At 45.7% G+C, this 17976-nt stretch overlaps 1 protein-coding gene across 1 annotated transcript in view; it reads right to left on the bottom strand.

Moving 5' to 3' along the window:
• The window catches only part of NCOA1 (nuclear receptor coactivator 1), a 62923-nt gene that overhangs the window by 18695 nt on the left and 26252 nt on the right, over window positions 1-17976 (bottom strand). The window contains exons 8-14 of the mRNA XM_064707220.1: window positions 17288-17435; window positions 13636-14998; window positions 10121-10361; window positions 8158-8254; window positions 4090-4249; window positions 2789-3203; window positions 1419-1477 (exon numbers count right to left, since the gene is read on the bottom strand). Coding sequence (XP_064563290.1) covers window positions 1419-1477; window positions 2789-3203; window positions 4090-4249; window positions 8158-8254; window positions 10121-10361; window positions 13636-14998; window positions 17288-17435 — 2483 coding nt within the window. The remainder of the gene's footprint in view (window positions 1-1418; window positions 1478-2788; window positions 3204-4089; window positions 4250-8157; window positions 8255-10120; window positions 10362-13635; window positions 14999-17287; window positions 17436-17976) is intronic.

Raw genomic sequence — 17976 nt, 5'->3', positions numbered from 1 at the left:
TTGGGGATTTTGGGGGGATATTTCAGGGATATTTTGGGGATACTTTTGGGGATATTTCAGGATATTTTGGTTATTTTGGGGGGTATTTTTGAGGGCTATTTTGGGGTATTTTTGGGGATGTTTTGGGATTTTTGTGGCGTTTTTTGGGGATTTTTAAAAAATTTTTTAGATTTTTGGGGGTTTTAAAGTGTTTTTTGGGAGATTTTTTTCTGATTTTTGGGGGATTTTAAGGGATTTTTGGGGTTTTTTTGAGGGGACTTTTTCTAATTCTTTGTGGTTTACTACGGTTTTTTAGATGATTTTTGGGGGGATTTTATTAAAATTCCTTGGGGTTTTTTATGAGTTTTGGGGGCTTTGGAGGGAGATTTTTGGGGATATTTTGGGGATTTTTGGGGAATATTTAAGGATATTTTGGTTATTTTTGGGGGATATTTTTGTGGGATTTTTTGGGGGCTTTTTGGGGAAGTTTTTTATTTTTTTAGATTTTTTGGGGGTTTTAATGTGTTTTTTGGGGAGATTTTTTTAGGATTTTTTTGGGGATTTTTAGGGGATTTTTGGGGGTTTTTTTTGAGGGAATTTTTTCTAATTCTTTGTGGTTTACTACGGTTTTTTAAATGATTTTTGGGGGGGATTTTATTAAAATTCCTTGGGGTTTTTTATGAGTTTTGGGGGCTTTGGAGGGGATTTTTGGGGGATATTTTTGTTGAATTCTTTAAGGTTTTTTTAGTTTTTTTTGGGGGGATATATTGGGGTATTTTTAGGGATATTTTGGGGGATATTTTGGGTATTTTTAGCGATATTTTGAGAGATATATTGGGTATTTTTAGGGATATTTTGGGGGATATTTGGGTACTTTTAGCCATATTTTGAGGGATATTTGGGGTGTTTTTAGGGCTATTTTTGGGAAATATTTTGGGGATATTTTGGGAGATATTTTAGGGATATTTTGGGGTATTTTTAGGGATATTTTGGGGGATATTTTAGGGGTATTTTGGGGTATATTTTAGGGATATTTAGGGGGATATTTTGGGTATTTTTAGGGATATATTGAGGATATTTTGGGTATTTTTAGCAATAGTTTGAGGATATTTTGGGTATTTTTAGGAATATTTTAAGGGATATTTTGGGGACTTTTAGGGCTATTTTTGGGGATATTTTGGGTATTTTTAGCGACATTTTGAGGATATTTTGGGGACTTTTAGGCTATTTTTGGGGATATTTTGGGTATTTTTGGGGGATATTTTTGGGGATATTTTGGGTATTTTTAGGGCTATTTTTGGGGGATGTTTTGGGTATTTTTAGCGATAATTTGAGCGATATTTTGGGTATTTTTAAGGCTATTTTTGGGGGATATTTTGGGTATTTTTAGCGATATTTTGGGCTATTTTTGGGCTATTTTTGTACATTTCCCCCGTTACCTGCTGCTGTCCCTGCAGGCGCTGCTGCAGCTGCAGCCGGAGCTGGTTGGGAGCAGCCACTGCACAGTTTGGGGGTTTGGGGGATATTTTGGGTAATTTTAATGATATTTTGAGGGATATTTTTAGGGATTTTAAGTGATATTTTTGGGGATATTTTGGGTATTTTTAGCGATATTTTGGGGGATATTTTGGGGATATTTTGGGGATTTTTAGGGGTTATTTTGAGGGATATTTTGGGTATTTTTAGGGATATTTTGAGGGATATTTTGGGGACTTTTAGGGCTATTTTTGGGGGATATTTTGGGTATTTTTAGCGATATTTTGAAGGATATTTTTGGGGTTTTTAAATGGATTTTTGGGGGATATTTTGGGTATTTTTAGCGATATTTTGAGGGATATTTTGGGTATTTTTAGGGATATTTTGAGGGATATTTTGGGGACTTTTAGGGCTATTTTTGGGGGATATTTTGGGTATTTTTAGCGATATTTTGAGGGATATTTTGGGGATTTTTAGGGGTATTTTGGGGATATTTTGGGTATTTTTAGTGATATTTTGAGGGATATTTTGGGTATTTTTAGGGATATTTTTGGGGGATATTTTGGGTATTTTTAGCGATATTTTGAGGGATATATTGGGTATTTTTAGGGATATTTTGGGGGATATTTTAGGGATTTTTGGGGATTTTTGGGGGAGATTTTAGGGGATATTTTGGGTATTTTTAGCGATATTTTGAGGGATATTTTGGGGATTTTTAGGGCTATTGTTGGGAGATATTTTGGGGATATTTTGGGAGATAAGATTTTTTTAGAGATATTTTGGGGTATTTTTAGGGATATTTTGAGGGATATTTTGGGTATTTTTAGGAATATTTTGAGGGATATTTGGGGTATTTTCAGGGCTATTTTTGGGGGATATTTTGGGTATTTTTAGGGATATTTCTGGGGGATATTTTGGGTATTTTTAGCGATATTTTGGAGCATATTTTGGGTATTTTAGGGCTATTTTTGGGGAATTTTGGGTATTTTTAGCGATATTTTGAGGATATTTGGGATATTTTTAGGGCTATTTTTGGGGATATTTTGGGTATTTTTAGCGATATTTTGAGGGATATTTGGGGTATTTTTAGGAATATTTTGAGGGATATTTTGGGTATTTTTAGAGCTATTTTTGGGGGATATTTTGGGTATTTTTAGGGATATTTTGGGGGATATTTTGGGTATTTTTAGGGATATTTTGAGGGATATTTGGGGTATTTTTAGGGCTATTTTTGGGGGATACTTTGGGTATTTTTAGGGCTATTTTGGGGATATTTTAGGGATATTTTGGGCTATTTTTGGGCCTATTTCTGTGCATTTTCCCCGTTACCTGCTGCTGTCCCTGCAGGCGCTGCTGCAGCTGCAGCCGCAGCTGGTTGGGGCGCTCGGGGGCCGGCCCAGCCCCGGCCTGGCCACGCCCAGGGCGGCTCCGGGGCTGTTCTGGAAGGTTCCGCGCGCCCCCCCCGCCCCGGGAGCCGCCGGGGGAGGGTGAGGATGAGGAGGGTGAGGAGGATGAGGATGAGGATGAGGAGGATGAGGAGGGCCGGGCACGGGGAAGGGCCCCTTCTGCCGCAGCACGGCCGGGAACGGGGATGATGAGGATGATGATGATGATGGTGATGGTGATGATGATGATGAGGATGATGAAGGCGGGAAGGGCTGCGGGAACAGCCCCGCCTTGGGCTCCAGCAGCAGCGGCGGCGCCGGCGGGGGCGGGAAGCGATCGCTGAGGGCGTCCAGGCCTCCGCCCTGGGGGCACAAACGGGGCTGAGGGGTTTTCTCCATTTCTCCATTTCTCTTCCCCCATTTTCCTCCATTTTTTTGCCGTTTTCCCCCTGAAGTTTTTCTTTTTTTCCCCATTTCCCATCTTGATTTTTCCCCGTTTTCCCCCCATTTGTCCTTCTTTTTTCTCCCTTTATTTTGCCCCTTTTCTTCCCTTTTTTCCCTGTTTTTCCCCTGATTTTTGCCTGTTTTTCTCCATTTTTCCACCTTTTTTCCCAGCGATTTTTTCCTCTGATTTTTGCCATTTTCCCCCTGATTTCCCCCATTTTTTCCCCATTTTCCCCCCACCTTTTTCCCCCATTTCTTCCTAGATTTTTCCCCATTTCTCCCCTGCTTTTCCCCTTTTTTTCTCCTTTTTTTCGCCATTTTCTCCCCCTTTTTTTCCCTGTTTTTCTCCATTTTTTCCCCATTTTCTCCCCAATTTTTTCCCTTTTTTTTTCCCTGATTTTCCCTGATCTTTCCCCCCAATTTTCCCCAATTTTTCCCCATTTTCCCCCTCACCTGCACGAGTTTGTCGATGCCCAGGGCTCGGTCGATCTCACCCAGCTCGGTCCCTCCCTCTCAGGAAGTTCCTTTTTCCCCTTTTTATTTCCCCATTTTTCCCTGATTTTTCCCTGATTTTTCCCTGATTTTTCCCCATTTTTCCCCTGATTTTTCCCCTGATTTTTCCCCCATTTTTTCCTGGATTTTTTCCCCTTTTCCTCCCCATTTCTCCTCCGGTTTTTCCCCATTTTTCTCCATTTTCTCCACATTTACCCCCAATTTTTTCCCCCTTTTTTCCCCATTTTTTCCCCCTTTTTTCCCCATTTTTCCCACGTTTTTCCTGGGGTTTTTTCCCCATTTCCCCCCTCACCTGCACGAGTTTGTCGATGCCGAGGGCTCGGTCGATCTCGGCCAGCTCGGTCTCGTCCCTCCCGCTCAGGAAGCTGACGAGCTGCTCCAGCAGCGCCTTCTCCTCGCTGCGGCCCTCGGCGCTGCCCGGCGGCACCAGCAGCTCCTCCAGGGGACACGGCCTGGAAAACCGGGAAAAAATGGGAATTATTGCATGGAAAACATGGGAATTACACACTGGGAATATGGGGATTCACTGCTGGAAAAATGGGGGAAAAACTGGGAAAAAAAACCAAAGAGAAATCTGGGAATTCTCCTCACTGCGCCCTCGGCGCTGCCCGGCGGCAGCAGCAGCTCCTCCAGGGGACACGGCCTGGGAAAAAATGGGAATTATCACATGGAAAAAATGGGAATTATCGCATGGAAAACCTGGGAATTGCTGCATGGGAAATATGGGGAAAAATCCCCAGGGAAATCCGGGAATTCTCCTCGCTGCGCCCTCGGCGCTGCCCGGCGGCAGCAGCAGCTCCTCCAGGGGACACGGCCTGGAAAAATGGGAATTATCACATGGAAAACCTGGGAATTCCTGCCTGGGAATATGGGGATTATACACTGGGAATATGGGGGAAATATGGGGGAAAAAATCCCCCGGGAAATCTGGGAATTCTCCTCGCTGTGCCCTCGGCGCTGCCCGGCGGCAGCAGCAGCTCCTCCAGGGGACACGGCCTGGAAAAATGGGAAAAAATGGGAAAAAATGGGAATTATCACATGGAAAGAATGGGAATTCCTGCCTGGAAAAATGGGGATTATACACTGGTAAATATGGGGAAAAATCCCCAGGGAAATCTGGGAATTCCTGCCTGGAAATCTGGGAATTCCACACTGGGAAAACTGAGAACGCACACTGGGAGAATTGGGAGTTCTTGCCTGGAAAAACTGGGAATTCCTGCCTGGAAAAATGGGAATTATCACATGGGAAAAATGGGAATTCCTGCCTGGAAAAGTGGGAATTTAAAACTGGAAACACTGGAAATCTTGACTGGAAAAATGGGAATTCCTGCCTGGAAAAGTGGGAATTCCTACTCGGAAAAATGGGAATTCCACACTGGGAAAACTGGGAATTCCTAATTGGAAAATCTGGGAATTCACACCCAGAAAAAAGGGGAAAACCCCAAAGGAAACCTGGGAATTCCTGCCTGGAAAAACTGGGAGAAATCCCGAAGGGAAATCTGGGAATTCACACATGGAAAACTGGGAATTCCATACTCGGAAAAATGGGAATTCCCACCTGGAAAAATGGGAATTCCACACTTGGAAAAATGGGAATTCACACCTGAAAACACCAGGAATTCTTGTCTGGAAATCTGGGAATTCCTGCCTGGAAATCCAGGAATTCCCACCTGGAAAAGTGGGAATTTCCAACTGGAAACACTGGAAATCTCGACTGGAAAAATGGGAATTCCTGCCTGGAAATCTGGGAATTCCAACTTGGAAAATCTGGGAATTCACACCCAGAAAAAAAGGGGAAAACCCAAAAGGAAATCTGGGAATTCCTGCTTGGAAAAATGGGAATTCACCCCTGGAAAAATGGGGAAAAGCCCTGCTTGAAAATCCAGAAATTCCCAACTGGAAAAACCTTGGGAATTTTGGGAAAAAACCTCAAGAATTTTTGGGAAATTGTGGGGAAAATCCTCGGGAATATTGGGAAAATCACTCGGAATTTTTGGGGAATTTTGGGAAAATCCTCAGGAATTCTGTGGAACGATCCTCAGGAATTTTGGGAAAAATCCTCAGGAATTTTGGAAGATTTTGGAAAAAAATCCTCAGGAAATTTGGGAAAAAACCGTGGGAATTCTGGGAGAAACTCTGGGAATTTTGAGAAAAACCCTCTGGAATTTTCTTTAGGAATTCTGAGAAAAACCCTCTGGAATTTTGGGAGAAATTCTTAAAAACCCTCAGGAATTTTGGGGGAAACCCTTTGGGAATTTCAGGAAAAAAACTTTGGAATTTTGGGGAAATGTTTGGGAATTTTGGGAAAAATCCCCAATAAACCTCAGGAATTTTGGGTAAATCCCTGGGAATTATAGGAAAAACCCTTGGGAATTTTGGGGAGTTTTGGGAAAAAACCTTGGGAATTTAGGGAAAACCATTGGGAATTTTGGGAAAAATATCCTCAAAAATCCTCAGGAATTTTGGGAAAATGTCAGGAATTTCAGAAAAACCCTTGGGAATTTTGAGGAAACCCTCAGGAAAAAACTTTGGGAATTTTGAGAAAATTCCTCTGGAATTTTGGGAAAAATCCTTAAAAATCCTCAGGAATTTTGGGGCAAATTTTAGGGAAAATCCTGAGGAATTTTGGAAAAACCCTTGGAAATTTTGGGAAAAATCTTCAGGAATTTCTGGGAAAAATCCTCCAAAATCCTCAGGAGTTTTGGGGCAAATTTTAGGGAAAATCCTGAGGAATTTTGGGAAAAATCTTCAGGAATTTCTGGGAAAAATCCTCCAAAATCCTCAGGAGTTTTGGGGAAAACCCTCGGGAATTTTGGGGAATTTTGAGAAAACCCTCAGAAACTTTAGGAAGACCATCAGGAATTGGGGAAAAACCTTGGGAATATTGGGAAAAACCCTTAGGAATTGTGTGGAATTTTGCGGAAAACCTTGGGAATTTTGGGAAAACCTTTGGGAATATTGGAGAATTTTGGGGAAAATCTTTGGGAATTTTGGGAAAAATCTTTGGGAATTTTGGAAAAACCCTTGGGAATTTTGGGAAAATCTTTGGGAATTTTTGGGAAAACCTTTGGGAATTTTGGGGAAAATCTTTGGGAATTTTGGGAAAACCCTTGGGAATTGTGGGGAATTTTGGGGAAACCCTCGGAAATTTTAGGAAGACCATCAGGAATTTTGGAAAAAACCTTGGGAATTTTGGGGAATTTCGGAAAAACCTTGGGAATTTTGGGGAAAACCTTGGGAATATTGGAGAATTTTGGGGAAAACCTTTGGGAATTTTGGGAAAAACCTTGGGAATATTGGGGAATTTTGGGGAAAACCTTTGGGAATTTTGGGAAAATCTTTGGGAATTTTGGGAAAATCTTTGGGAATTTTGGGAAAATTCCTCTGGAATTTTGGGAAAAATCCTCCAAAATCCTCAGGAGTTCTGGGAAAACCCCTCGGGAGTTGTGGGGAATTTTGGGAAAAATTCTCAGGAATTTTGGGAAAATTTTCAGAAAAAAACTCTGGAATTCTGGGGAAAATGTTGGGAATTTTGGGAAAAACCCTCAGGAACTTTGAAAAATTGGGGGAAATTTTGGGAAAATCCTCGGGAATTGTGGGGAATTTTGAGAAAACCTCGGGAATTTTATGAAGATCCTTGGGAATTTTGGGGAAACACTGGGAATGTTGGGAAAAAAACCTTGGGAATTTTGAGAAAATTCCTCTGGAATTTTGGAAAAAATCCTCAAAAATCCTCAGGAGTTCTGGGAAAAACCCGGGAAAAAACCTCGGGAATTTTGAAAAAATTTTGGGAAAACCCTTGAGAATTGTGGGGAATTTTGAGAAAACCTTGGGAATTTTAGGAAGACCATCAGGAATTTTGGAAAAACCTTGGGAATTTTGGGAAAAACCCTTGAGAATTGTGGGGAATTTTGTGGAAAACCTTGGGAATTTTGGGAAAAGCTTTGGGAATTTTGGGAAAACCTTTGGGAATTTTGGGAAAAGCTTTGGGAATTTTGGGAAAAGCTTTGGGAATTTTGGGAAAACCTTTGGGAATTGTGGGGAAATCTTTGGGAATTTTGGGGAAAACCTTTGGGAATTTTGGGGAAAACCTTTGGGAATTTTGGGAAACCCTTTGGGAATTTTGGGAAACCCTTTGGGAATTTTGGGAAAACCTTTGGGAATTTTGGGAAAATCTTTGGGAATTTTGGGAAAATCTTTGGGAATTTTGGGAAAACCCTTGGGAATTGTGGGAAAATCTTTGGGAATTTTGGGAAAACCCTTGGGAATTTTGGGAAAACCTTTGGGAATTTTGGGAAAAACTTTGGGAATATTGGGAAACCCTCGGGAATTTTGGGAATGTTGGGATTTGGTCACTCACTCGTCGCCCTTGGCGAGGCCGGGCCAGGGCAGCGGCTCCGGAACCACGGGAACGGCCAGGACGGGGTCGGCAACGGAGACGTCGACCTCGGGAACGGCTGGGAAAAATGGGAATTAAACAGGAAAATTGGGAATTAAACAGGGAGGAATTGGGGAAAATTTGGGGATTTTTTGTGGAAAAATTGGGGATTTTTTGTGGAAAATTTGGGGATTTTTTGTGGAAAATTTGGGGATTTTTTGTGGAAAATTTGGGGTTTTTTTGTGGAAAATTTGGGGTTTTTTTGTGGAAAATTTGGGGTTTTTTGGTGGAAAATTGGGGATTTTTTGTGGAAAATTTGGGGATTTTTTGTGGAAAATTTGGGGGTTTTTTGTGGAAAATTTGGGGGTTTTTGTGGAAAATTTGGGGATTTTTTGTGGAAAATTTGGGGATTTTTTGTGGAAAATTTGGGGATTTTTTTGTGGAAAATTTGGGGGTTTTTGTGGAAAATTTGGGGTTTTTTTGTGGAAAATTTGGCGTTTTTTTGCGAAAATTTTGGGGATTTTTTGTGGAAAGTTGGGGGGTTTTTTGTGGAATATTTTGGGAATTTTTGTAGAAATTTTGGGGATTTTTTGTGGAAGATTTGGGGTTTTTTTGTGGAAAATTTGGCGGTTTTTTGCAGAAATTTTGGGGTTTTTTTGTGGAAAATTGGGGATTTTTCATGGAAAGTTTGGGGATTTTTTTGTGGAAAATTAGAGAGGTATTTGTGGAAAAGTTGGGGTTTTTTGTGGAAGATTTGGGGACTTTTTGAGAAAAATTTGGGGATTTTTTGTGGAAAATTTGGGTTTTTTTGGTGGAAAATTTGGGGATTTTTGGTGGAAAATTTGGGGATTTTTTGTGGAAAATTTGGGGGGTTTTTGTGGAAAATTTGGGGATTTTTTGGTGGAAAATTTGGGGGTTTTTTGTGGAAAATTTGGGGATTTTTTGTGGAAAATTGGGGATTTTATTTGGGGTTTTTTGTGGAAAATTTGGGGATTTTTCGTCGACCGTTTGGCATTTTTGGGGATATTTTTGAATTTTATTTGAATATTTTTGGTGAATTTTATGGGAATTTTGAGAATGGAAATTTTGGGAATTTTTAGGGATTTCTTGGGGGATTTAATTTTTGAGGGTTTTTTTAGAATTTTTTTAAAATTTTTGGGGAATTTTGGGGAGTTTTTGGGAATTGGCTCCGGAACCACGGGAACGGCGACATCGACCTCGGGCACGGCTGGGGGAAAATGGAAAATTGGGAATTAAAGAGGAAGGAATTCCCAAAAATTGGGGATTTTTTGGTGGAAAATTCGGGAATTCCTGGAACTCTGGGGATTTCAAGAATTCCGGAAATTCTGGGAATTTTGGGTGTTTTAGGAATTTTGGGAATTTCAGTAATTCCGTTAATTCTGGGAATTCAGGGAATTTTGGGAATTCCGGGGATTTCAGGAGTTCCGGGAATGTTGAGAATTTTGGGAATTTTGGGAAATTCTGAAATTTTGGGTATTTTGGAAATTTTGGGAATTCCAGGGATTTCAGAAATTTCAATAATTCCGTGAATTTTGGGGATTTTGGGAATTCTGGAAATTGTGGGAATTCTGGGTATTTTGGGAATTTCAGTAATTCCGTGAATTCTGGGAATTTCGGGAATTCCAGGGATTTCAGAAATTTCAATAATTCCGGGAATTTTGGGGATTTTGGGAATTCGGGAAAGTCTGGGAATTCTGGAAATTTTGGGAATTTCATGAATTCTGGAAATTTCAAGAACTTTCAAGAATTCCAGGAATCTCGGGGAATTCCAGGAATTCCAGAAATTTTGGGAATTTTGGGAATTCTGGGAATTCCAGGAATTTTGGGAATTCTGGGTATTTCGGAAATTCTGAAATTTTGGGAATTTTGGGAATTGTGGGCATTTTGGGTATTTTGGGAATTGTGGGAATTTCAGTTTCAATACCTGCGGGGGCTCTGGCGGCCGTGCTGGGCTGCAGGGGGGACACCCCGGACACTGCGGACACTCCCGACATTCCCGACAATCCTCCGGACACTCCGGCCATTCCGGACATTCCCGACATTCCCGACATTCCCGACATTCCGGTCACTCCTCCGGTCCCGGCGGGGTCGCTCCTGTCGGGCACCGGGGCCGCTTTGTCCAGGGCGGGCAGGAGCTGATCCAGCTGCTCCAGCTCCGCTGGGAACTGCGGGAAACGGGAAAGGTGGGATGAGGGCGGGAAAAATATGGGAGAAAACCGGGAAAAATCTGGGATGAGGAGGGAAAAATCTTGGGATTAGGTGGGAAAAATTCTGGGATGAGGCGGGAAAAATTCTGGGATAAAACCGGGAAAAATCTGGGATGAGGAGGGAAAAATCTGGGATGAGGAGGGAAAAATTCTGGGATGAGGCGGGAAAAATCTTGGGATTAGGCAGGAAGAATCTTGGGATTAGGTGGGAAAAATTCTGGGATAAAACCGGGAAAAATCTGGGATGAGGAGGGGAAAATTCTGGGATGAGGAGGGAAAAAATCTGGGAGAAAACTGGGAAAAATTCTGGAATCAGGTGGGAAAAATTCTGGGAGAAGGCAGGAGAAATTCTGGGATTAGCTGGGAAAAATCTTGGAATCAGGTGGGAAAACTCTGTATAAAGTGGGAAAATTCTGGGATCAAACAGGAAAAATCCTGGGATTAGTTGGGAAAAATCTCAGGATCAAGCAGGAAAAATTCTGGGATTCACTAGGAAAAATTCTGGAATCAGTTGGAAAAATATGGGAATAAACTGGGAAAAATTCTGGAATAAACTGAGAAAATTCTGGAATAAGGCAGGAAAAAATCTTGGGATCAGATGGGAAAAAATTCTGGGATCAGGTGGGAAAAATCCCAGAAAAAAATGGGGGAAATTCTGGGATTAACTGGGAAAAATTCTAGGATCGGGCAGGAAAAATCTTGGGATTCCACAGGAATGGGAAGCAAAACCCAGGAGAATTCCTAGAAAATCTTTGGGAATGCCCATGGCAATCTTGGAGAACCTCAAGATCTTGGGATTGGGATGGGATGGGATCAAAGCTCCACCAATCCCACCCAAACCATTCCAGAACTTTGGCCTTCAGTGGGAAACCAAATCCAGAAAAATTCCTCAAAAATATTTGGGAACGTCCAAGGAAATCTTGGAATTACGGGATTGGAGCAGGATGGGATGGAAGCTCCACCAATCCCACCCAAACCATTCCAGAACTTTGGCATTCCAGTGGAATGGAAAACAAAATCCAGGAGAATTCCCAGAAAATCCTTGGGAGCATCCAAGGAAATCTTGGAGCACCTCAAGATCTATGGGATGGGATGGGATGGGATGGGATGAATGGGATGGGAAGGGATGGGATGGGATGGGATGGGATGGGATGGGATGGGATGGGGTGGGATGGGATGGGATGGAAGCTCCACCAATCCCACCCAAACCATTCCAGAACTTTGGCATTCCAGTGGAATGGAAAACGAAATGCAGGAGAATTCCAAGAAAATCCTTGGGAGCATCCAAGGAAATCCTGGAGAACCTCAAGATCTTTGGGATGGGATGGGATGGGATGGGATGGGATGGGATGGGATGGGATGGGATGGGATGGGATGGGATCTCCCCAAATCCCACCCAAACCATTCCAAAAGAAAAATTCCAAAAGAAAATCCAGCATTTTTTGGGACCTCCACTCAACCCCAGGTCCTGGATCCCAAGAAAGTCTTGGATCACCTCTGGATCTTGGGATTGGATCAAGACGGGATCAAATGTTCACCAATCCCACCCAAACCATTCCAGAACTTTGGCCTTCAGTGGGAAACCAAATCCAGGAGAATTCCTCAAAAATATTTGGGAACGTCCAAGGAAATTTTGGAGAACCTCAAGATCTTGGGATGGGATGGGATGGGATGGGATGGGATGGGATCAAATCTCCACCAATCCCACCCAAACCATTCCAAAAGAAAACTTCCAAAAGAAAATCCAGCATTTCTTGGCACCTCCACTCAATCCCAGGTCCTGGATCCCAAGAAAATCTTGGATCACCTCAGGATCTTGGGATTGGATCAGGATGGGATCAAATCTCCACCAATCCCACCCAAACCATTCCAGAACTTTGGCCTTCAGTGGGAAACCAAATCCAGGAGAATTCCTCAAAAATATTTGGGAACGTCCAAGGAAATCTTGGAGAACCTCAAGATCTTGGGACTGGGATGGGATGGGATGGGATGGGATGGGATGGGATGGGATGGGATGGGATGGGATGGGATGGGATGGGATCTCCACCAATCCCACCCAAACCATTCCAAAAGAAAAATTCCAAAAGAAAATCCAGCATTTCTTGGGGCCTCCACTCAATCCCAACTCCTGGATCCCAAGAAAACCTTGGATCACTTCAGGATCTTGGGATTGGATCAGGATGGGATCAAATCTCCACCAATCCCACCCAAACCATTCCAGAACTTTGGCCTTCAGTGGGAAACCAAATCCAGGAGAATTCCTCAAAAATATTAGGGAACGTCCAAGGAAATCTTGGAGCACCTCAAGATCTTAGGACTGGAATGGGATGGGACGGGATGGAATGGGATCAAATCTCCACCAATCCCACCCAAACCATTCCAAAAGAAAAATTCCAAAAGAAAATCCAGCATTTCTTGGGACCTCCACTCAATCCCAACTCCTGGATCCCAAGAAAGTCTTGGATCACCTCTGGATCTTGGGATTGGATCGAGATGGGATCAAATCTGCACAAATCCCACCCAGACCATTCCAGAACTTTGGCCTTCAGTGGGAAACCAAATCCTGCAGAATTCCTCAAAAATATTTGGGAACTCCAAGGAAATCTTGGAGAACCTCAAGATCTTGGGAATGGAACAGGATGAGACGGGATGGGGTTGGATCAAATCTCCACCAATCCCACCCAAACCATTCCAAAAAAAAAATTCCAAAAGAAAATCCAGCATTTCTTGGGACCTCCACTCAATCCCAACTCCTGGATCCCAGGAAAGTCTTGGATCACCTCAAGATCTTGGGATTGGATCCAGATGGGATCAAATCTCCACCAATCCCACCCAAACCATTCCAGAACTTTGGCCTTCAGTGGGAAACCAAATCCAGGAGAATTCCTCAAAAATATTTGGGAACGTCCAAGGAAATCTTGGAGCACCTCAAGATCTTAGGACTGGAACGGGATGAGACGGGATGGGGTTGGATCAAATCTGCACAAATCCCACCCAAACCATTCCAGAAATTTGGCCTTCAGTGGGAAACCAAATCCTGCAGAATTCCTCAAAAATATTTGGGAACGTCCAAGGAAATCTTGGAGAACCTCAAGATCTGGGATGGGATGGGATGGGATGGAATGGGATCAAATCTCCACCAATCCCACCCAAACCATTCCAGAACTCCAAAATCCCACAGGAACCCAAACCCAGGGCAATTCCCAGAAAACCCCAGTTCTGCCCCACCCACCTGTCCCGTGGCCTCCACCTTGGCCTCATCCCCGGCTGGAATTTTGGGAATGCCGGCGGGCGGGGCCGGACACGCCTCGGGGGCCTCGCCCTTCTCCGCCTTGGCCTTGGCGCCGTCGGGGCCGCTCCCGGTGCCGCCCGTGCCCGCCTCGGGCTCGTCCTTGTCCAGCAGGTACCGCAGCAGCTGGTGGTCCTTGCTCTCCTTCTTCTTCTCCGCCTCCGCCCCGCCATTCCCACCGGCATTCCCGCCGCAATTCCCGCCGGAACTCCCACCGGAACTCTCCTTCTTGTCGGGGGGCTCGGCGGCGTCCGAGGGGCTGCCCTCCTGCAGCAGCCGGTGCAGGATCTTGTGCCGCTCCGTCAGCGAGCTGTGCGACGACGGGCACGGCGGCGGAGCCGGCGCGGAGCTCCCGGGAACGGCGGCGCACGCCAAGGAATCCTTGGAGCCGCCGTCGGCGTCGTGGTGGTGCCGCAGCTGCTGCTCGGCCGTGCTGGCCAGGAGCTGCACCAGCCGGTGGCTCGTGCCCTGGGGACACTTGGTGGTGCTGCTGGTGGCGGTGGTGGTGGCACCGCTGTCCCCGCTGCCCTCGGCTCCGTGTGGGATTCCCGGCTCCGGAGCTCTTCCGTGTGGGATCCCCCCCGGCTCCGAGGCTCTTCCGTGTGGGATTCCCGGCTCCGAGGCTCTTCCGTGCGGGATCCCCGGCTCCGGAGCTCTTCCGTGCGGGATCCCCCCCGGCTCCGAGGCTCTTCCGTGCGGGATCCCCCCCGGCTCCGAGGCTCTTCCGTGTGGGATCCCCCCCGGCTCCGAGGCTCTTCCGTGAGGGATTCCCGGCTCCGAGGCTCTTCCGTGTGGGATCCCCCCCGGCTCCGAGGCTCTGTCGGCCCCTCCGCTCTCCTGCACGGCGGAGGCGCCGTCCTTGGTGTCTCCCTTGGCGCGGCCTGGGGAGCTCTGCGAGCTCGGCGGCCTCAGGAAGGCGGGGTTGGCCGGGGGCGAGCTGGGAAAAGGCCGGGAGTTCCCTGACGATGATGATGACGATGATGATGATGAAGCTGGGGAGTGCATGGCCGGCGAGAAGGGAGCTCTGGAGCGCGGAACCAAGCCGGGGCTCGCTCGGTGCCGGAAGGGCGGCGGTGCCGGGATCCCGGGGCTGTGCATGGGGGAGCCGCCGTGGGACAGGGGGTGGTGGGAGCCGCCGGCGCTCTGGCTCAGGGCGCTGCCGAAGGCGCCGGGGTGCGCGGAGCCGTTGGGCGCGGGCAGCGAGGGCGGCAGCGCCATGGCCGGAGCCGGGGGAGCGCTGGGGGTCACCCTGGCCAGGGCCAGCCCCGGGCCGGGGGCGTCCTGCGGGGACAGAATCCCGTGATCCCTGCGTGGGGGGGAAAAAACGTGGGAAAAATCACGTTTTAGATCGGATTGGGGGGTTCTCCAAGGTGGTTCTGGCAGCGGGAATTCCAAATGTTACGTGCTGGGAATTATGGTTGCTCTGAGGTTTTCTCGGGGTTTGGAATTCCCAAATCCTGCTCTGAGTACAGCAGGAATTCCAAAAAAATTCCCTGCTTGGAATTCCGACTGCTCCAAGGCTTTTCTCAGGGTTTGGAATTCCCAAATCCTGTTCTGAGAACAGCAAGAATTCCAAAAAATTCCCTGCTTGGAATTCTGGCTGCTCCAAGGCTTTGGAATTCCCAGATCCTGTTCTGAGAACAGCAGGAATTCCAAAAAATTCCCTGCTTGGAATTCCGGCTGCTCCAAGGCTTTCTCAGGGTTTGGAATTCCAAAATTCTGCTCTGAGTACAGAAGGAATTCCAAAAAATTCCCTGCTTGGAATTCCGGCTGCTCCAAGGCTTTGGAATTCCCAGATCCTGTTCTGAGAACAGCACAAATTCCAAAAAATTCCCTGCTTGGAATTCCAGCTGCTCCAAGGCTTTGGAATTCCCAGATCCTGTTCTGAGAACAGCAGGAATTCCAAAAAATTCCCTGCTTGGAATTCCGGCTGCTCCGAGGTTTTCTCAGGGTTTGGAATTCCCAAATCCTGTTCCGAGAACAGCAGGAATTCCAAAAAATTCCCTGCTGAGAATTCCGGCTGCTCCAAGGCTTTTCTCAGGGTTTGGAATTCCAAAATTCTGCTCTGAGTACAGAAGGAATTCCAAAAAAATTCCCTGTTTGGAATTCCGGCTGTTCCAACCCTTTTTCCGAGTCTGGAATTCCCAGATCAGCATTCCCACCATCCCAGCTCCCTCATGCTGGGAAAAGTCGGTTTTCCCAAATTTTTGGGGCTGTTCCAGGATTCCCCGGACCCATTCCAGCAGCTCCAGAGGAACATTTTTCTTGGGAATTCTGACAGAAATCCTTGGGAGGGGAAAATCTCAATCCCAATCCCAATCCAAATTCCAGACCCAATCCCAATATCAATCCTAATTCCAATCCCATTCCTAATCCTAATCTCAATCTCAGTCCCAATTCCAGACACAATCCCAATCCTAAACCTAATCCTAATTCCAATCCCAACTCTAATTCCAATCCCAATTCCACACCCAATCCCAGTCCAAATCCTAATCCTAATTCCAATCCCAATCCTAATCCAAATTCCAATTCTAATCCCATTTCCAGTCCCAATCCAAATCCAATCCCATCCCAATCCCAATCCTAATCCTAAACCTGATCCTAATCCCAATTCCAATTCCAACCCTAATTCCAATCCCAGTCCCAATCCTAATCATAAACCTAATTCCAATCCAGTCCCAAAACCAATTCCAATCCCAATCCCAGTCTCAATCCCGAAACCAATTCCAATCCTAATCCTAATTCCAATCCCAATACCGAAACCAATTAGAATCCAGCTTCCAATCCCAAAACCAATCCCAATCCCAATCCTAATTTCAATTCCAATTCCTATCCCAATCCCAGTCCCAATCCTAATCCTAAACCTAATTCCAATTCCAATCCCAAAACCAATTATAATCTGACTTCCAATCCCAAAACCAATCTCAGTCCCAATCCCAATCTCAGTCCCAATCCCAATCCAATCCCAATCCCAATTCCAGTCTCAATCCCAATCCCCATTCCAGTCTCAATCCCAATCCCAGTCTCAATCCAATCCCAATCCCAGTCTCAATTCCAGTCCCAATCCCAATCCCAATCCCAATCCCAATCCCAATTCCAGTCTCAATCCCAATCCCCATTCCAGTCCCAATCCCCATTCCAGTCTCAATCCCAAATCCCAATCCCAATCCCCATTCCAGTCCCAATCCCAATCCCAATCCCAATCCCCATTCCAGTCTCAATCCCAATCCAATCCCAATCCAAATCCAGCACCAAGGACCCAGGGAATGCCTGCATGAAATCGAGGCCAGATTTTCAGGAATAATTCCTCACCCAGAGCGTGAAAACCCCTGGAAAAATTTTCCTTAGAAAAACACCCAAATTCCCAAAACCTCCAGAATTCCAGGAAAAACTCGAAGGAGGGGAAAAAAGAACAGAAAAATCCCCAAAAATGTGGAAAAACCCAGGGTGGGATCAGCGCCCAGACCTTCATCCCTGCCCCCTCCGGGTGATTCCCAGCACCGATCCCAGCCGGAATTCCAAGGAATTCCATGGAATTCTGAGGGATTTGGTGGAAATCCCGTGAAATTCCAAGGGATTGCCGGGAACTGCGTACCTCTCGATGACGTGGATGCCCATGATGAAGGGCTGCAGCTCCGGGCTCGAGGGGTAGCACAGCTTGCACTTGGTGTGGGCGCTCAGCACGGAGCCGTCGCTCAGCGTGAAGCGGTACGAGGGGCTGAAGGCCGTGCCCCGCGTCATCACTGGGGAGAAACACACACAATTCCAGGGAAAAATATGGGAAAAGCTGGGAAAATGCCAAAAAAATCCCCAGAAAATCCTAAAAATGGGAATAACAATAAGGGACGATCAGCACAGAGCCGTCCCTCAGCGTGAGGGGGACGAGGGCCTCAAGGCCGTGCCAGGGCCCTGCCCCATCACTGAGGGGGAAAACACTGAATTCCAGGGAAAAACATGGAAAAATCCCAAGAAAATCCTGACAAAATCCCAATCCAATCCCAAAAACCTCATATCAATTCCAATCTGATCCCAAAAACCCCAACAGGGCCCAGGCAGGATCAACACTGAGCCCTCACTCAGTGTGAGAGGGACAAGGGGTGGAGGGCGGTACTGGAGTCATCACTGAGGGGAAAAACACTGAATTACAGGGAAAATCCTGGGAAAAATCTTGTTTAAATCCTGACAAAATCCCAATCCAGTCCAAAAAAACAGAATTCAATGAAAATCTAATCCCAAAAACCCCACTAGGGCCCAGGGAGGATAAGCAGGGAACTGTCGCTCAGC

Source organism: Zonotrichia leucophrys, chromosome 3, assembly GCF_028769735.1.
Source record: "Zonotrichia leucophrys gambelii isolate GWCS_2022_RI chromosome 3, RI_Zleu_2.0, whole genome shotgun sequence".
NCBI lineage: Eukaryota > Metazoa > Chordata > Aves > Passeriformes > Passerellidae > Zonotrichia > Zonotrichia leucophrys.
The sequence above is the reverse complement of the archived record's forward strand: the minus strand, read 5'-3'. Positions and strand labels throughout refer to the sequence as shown.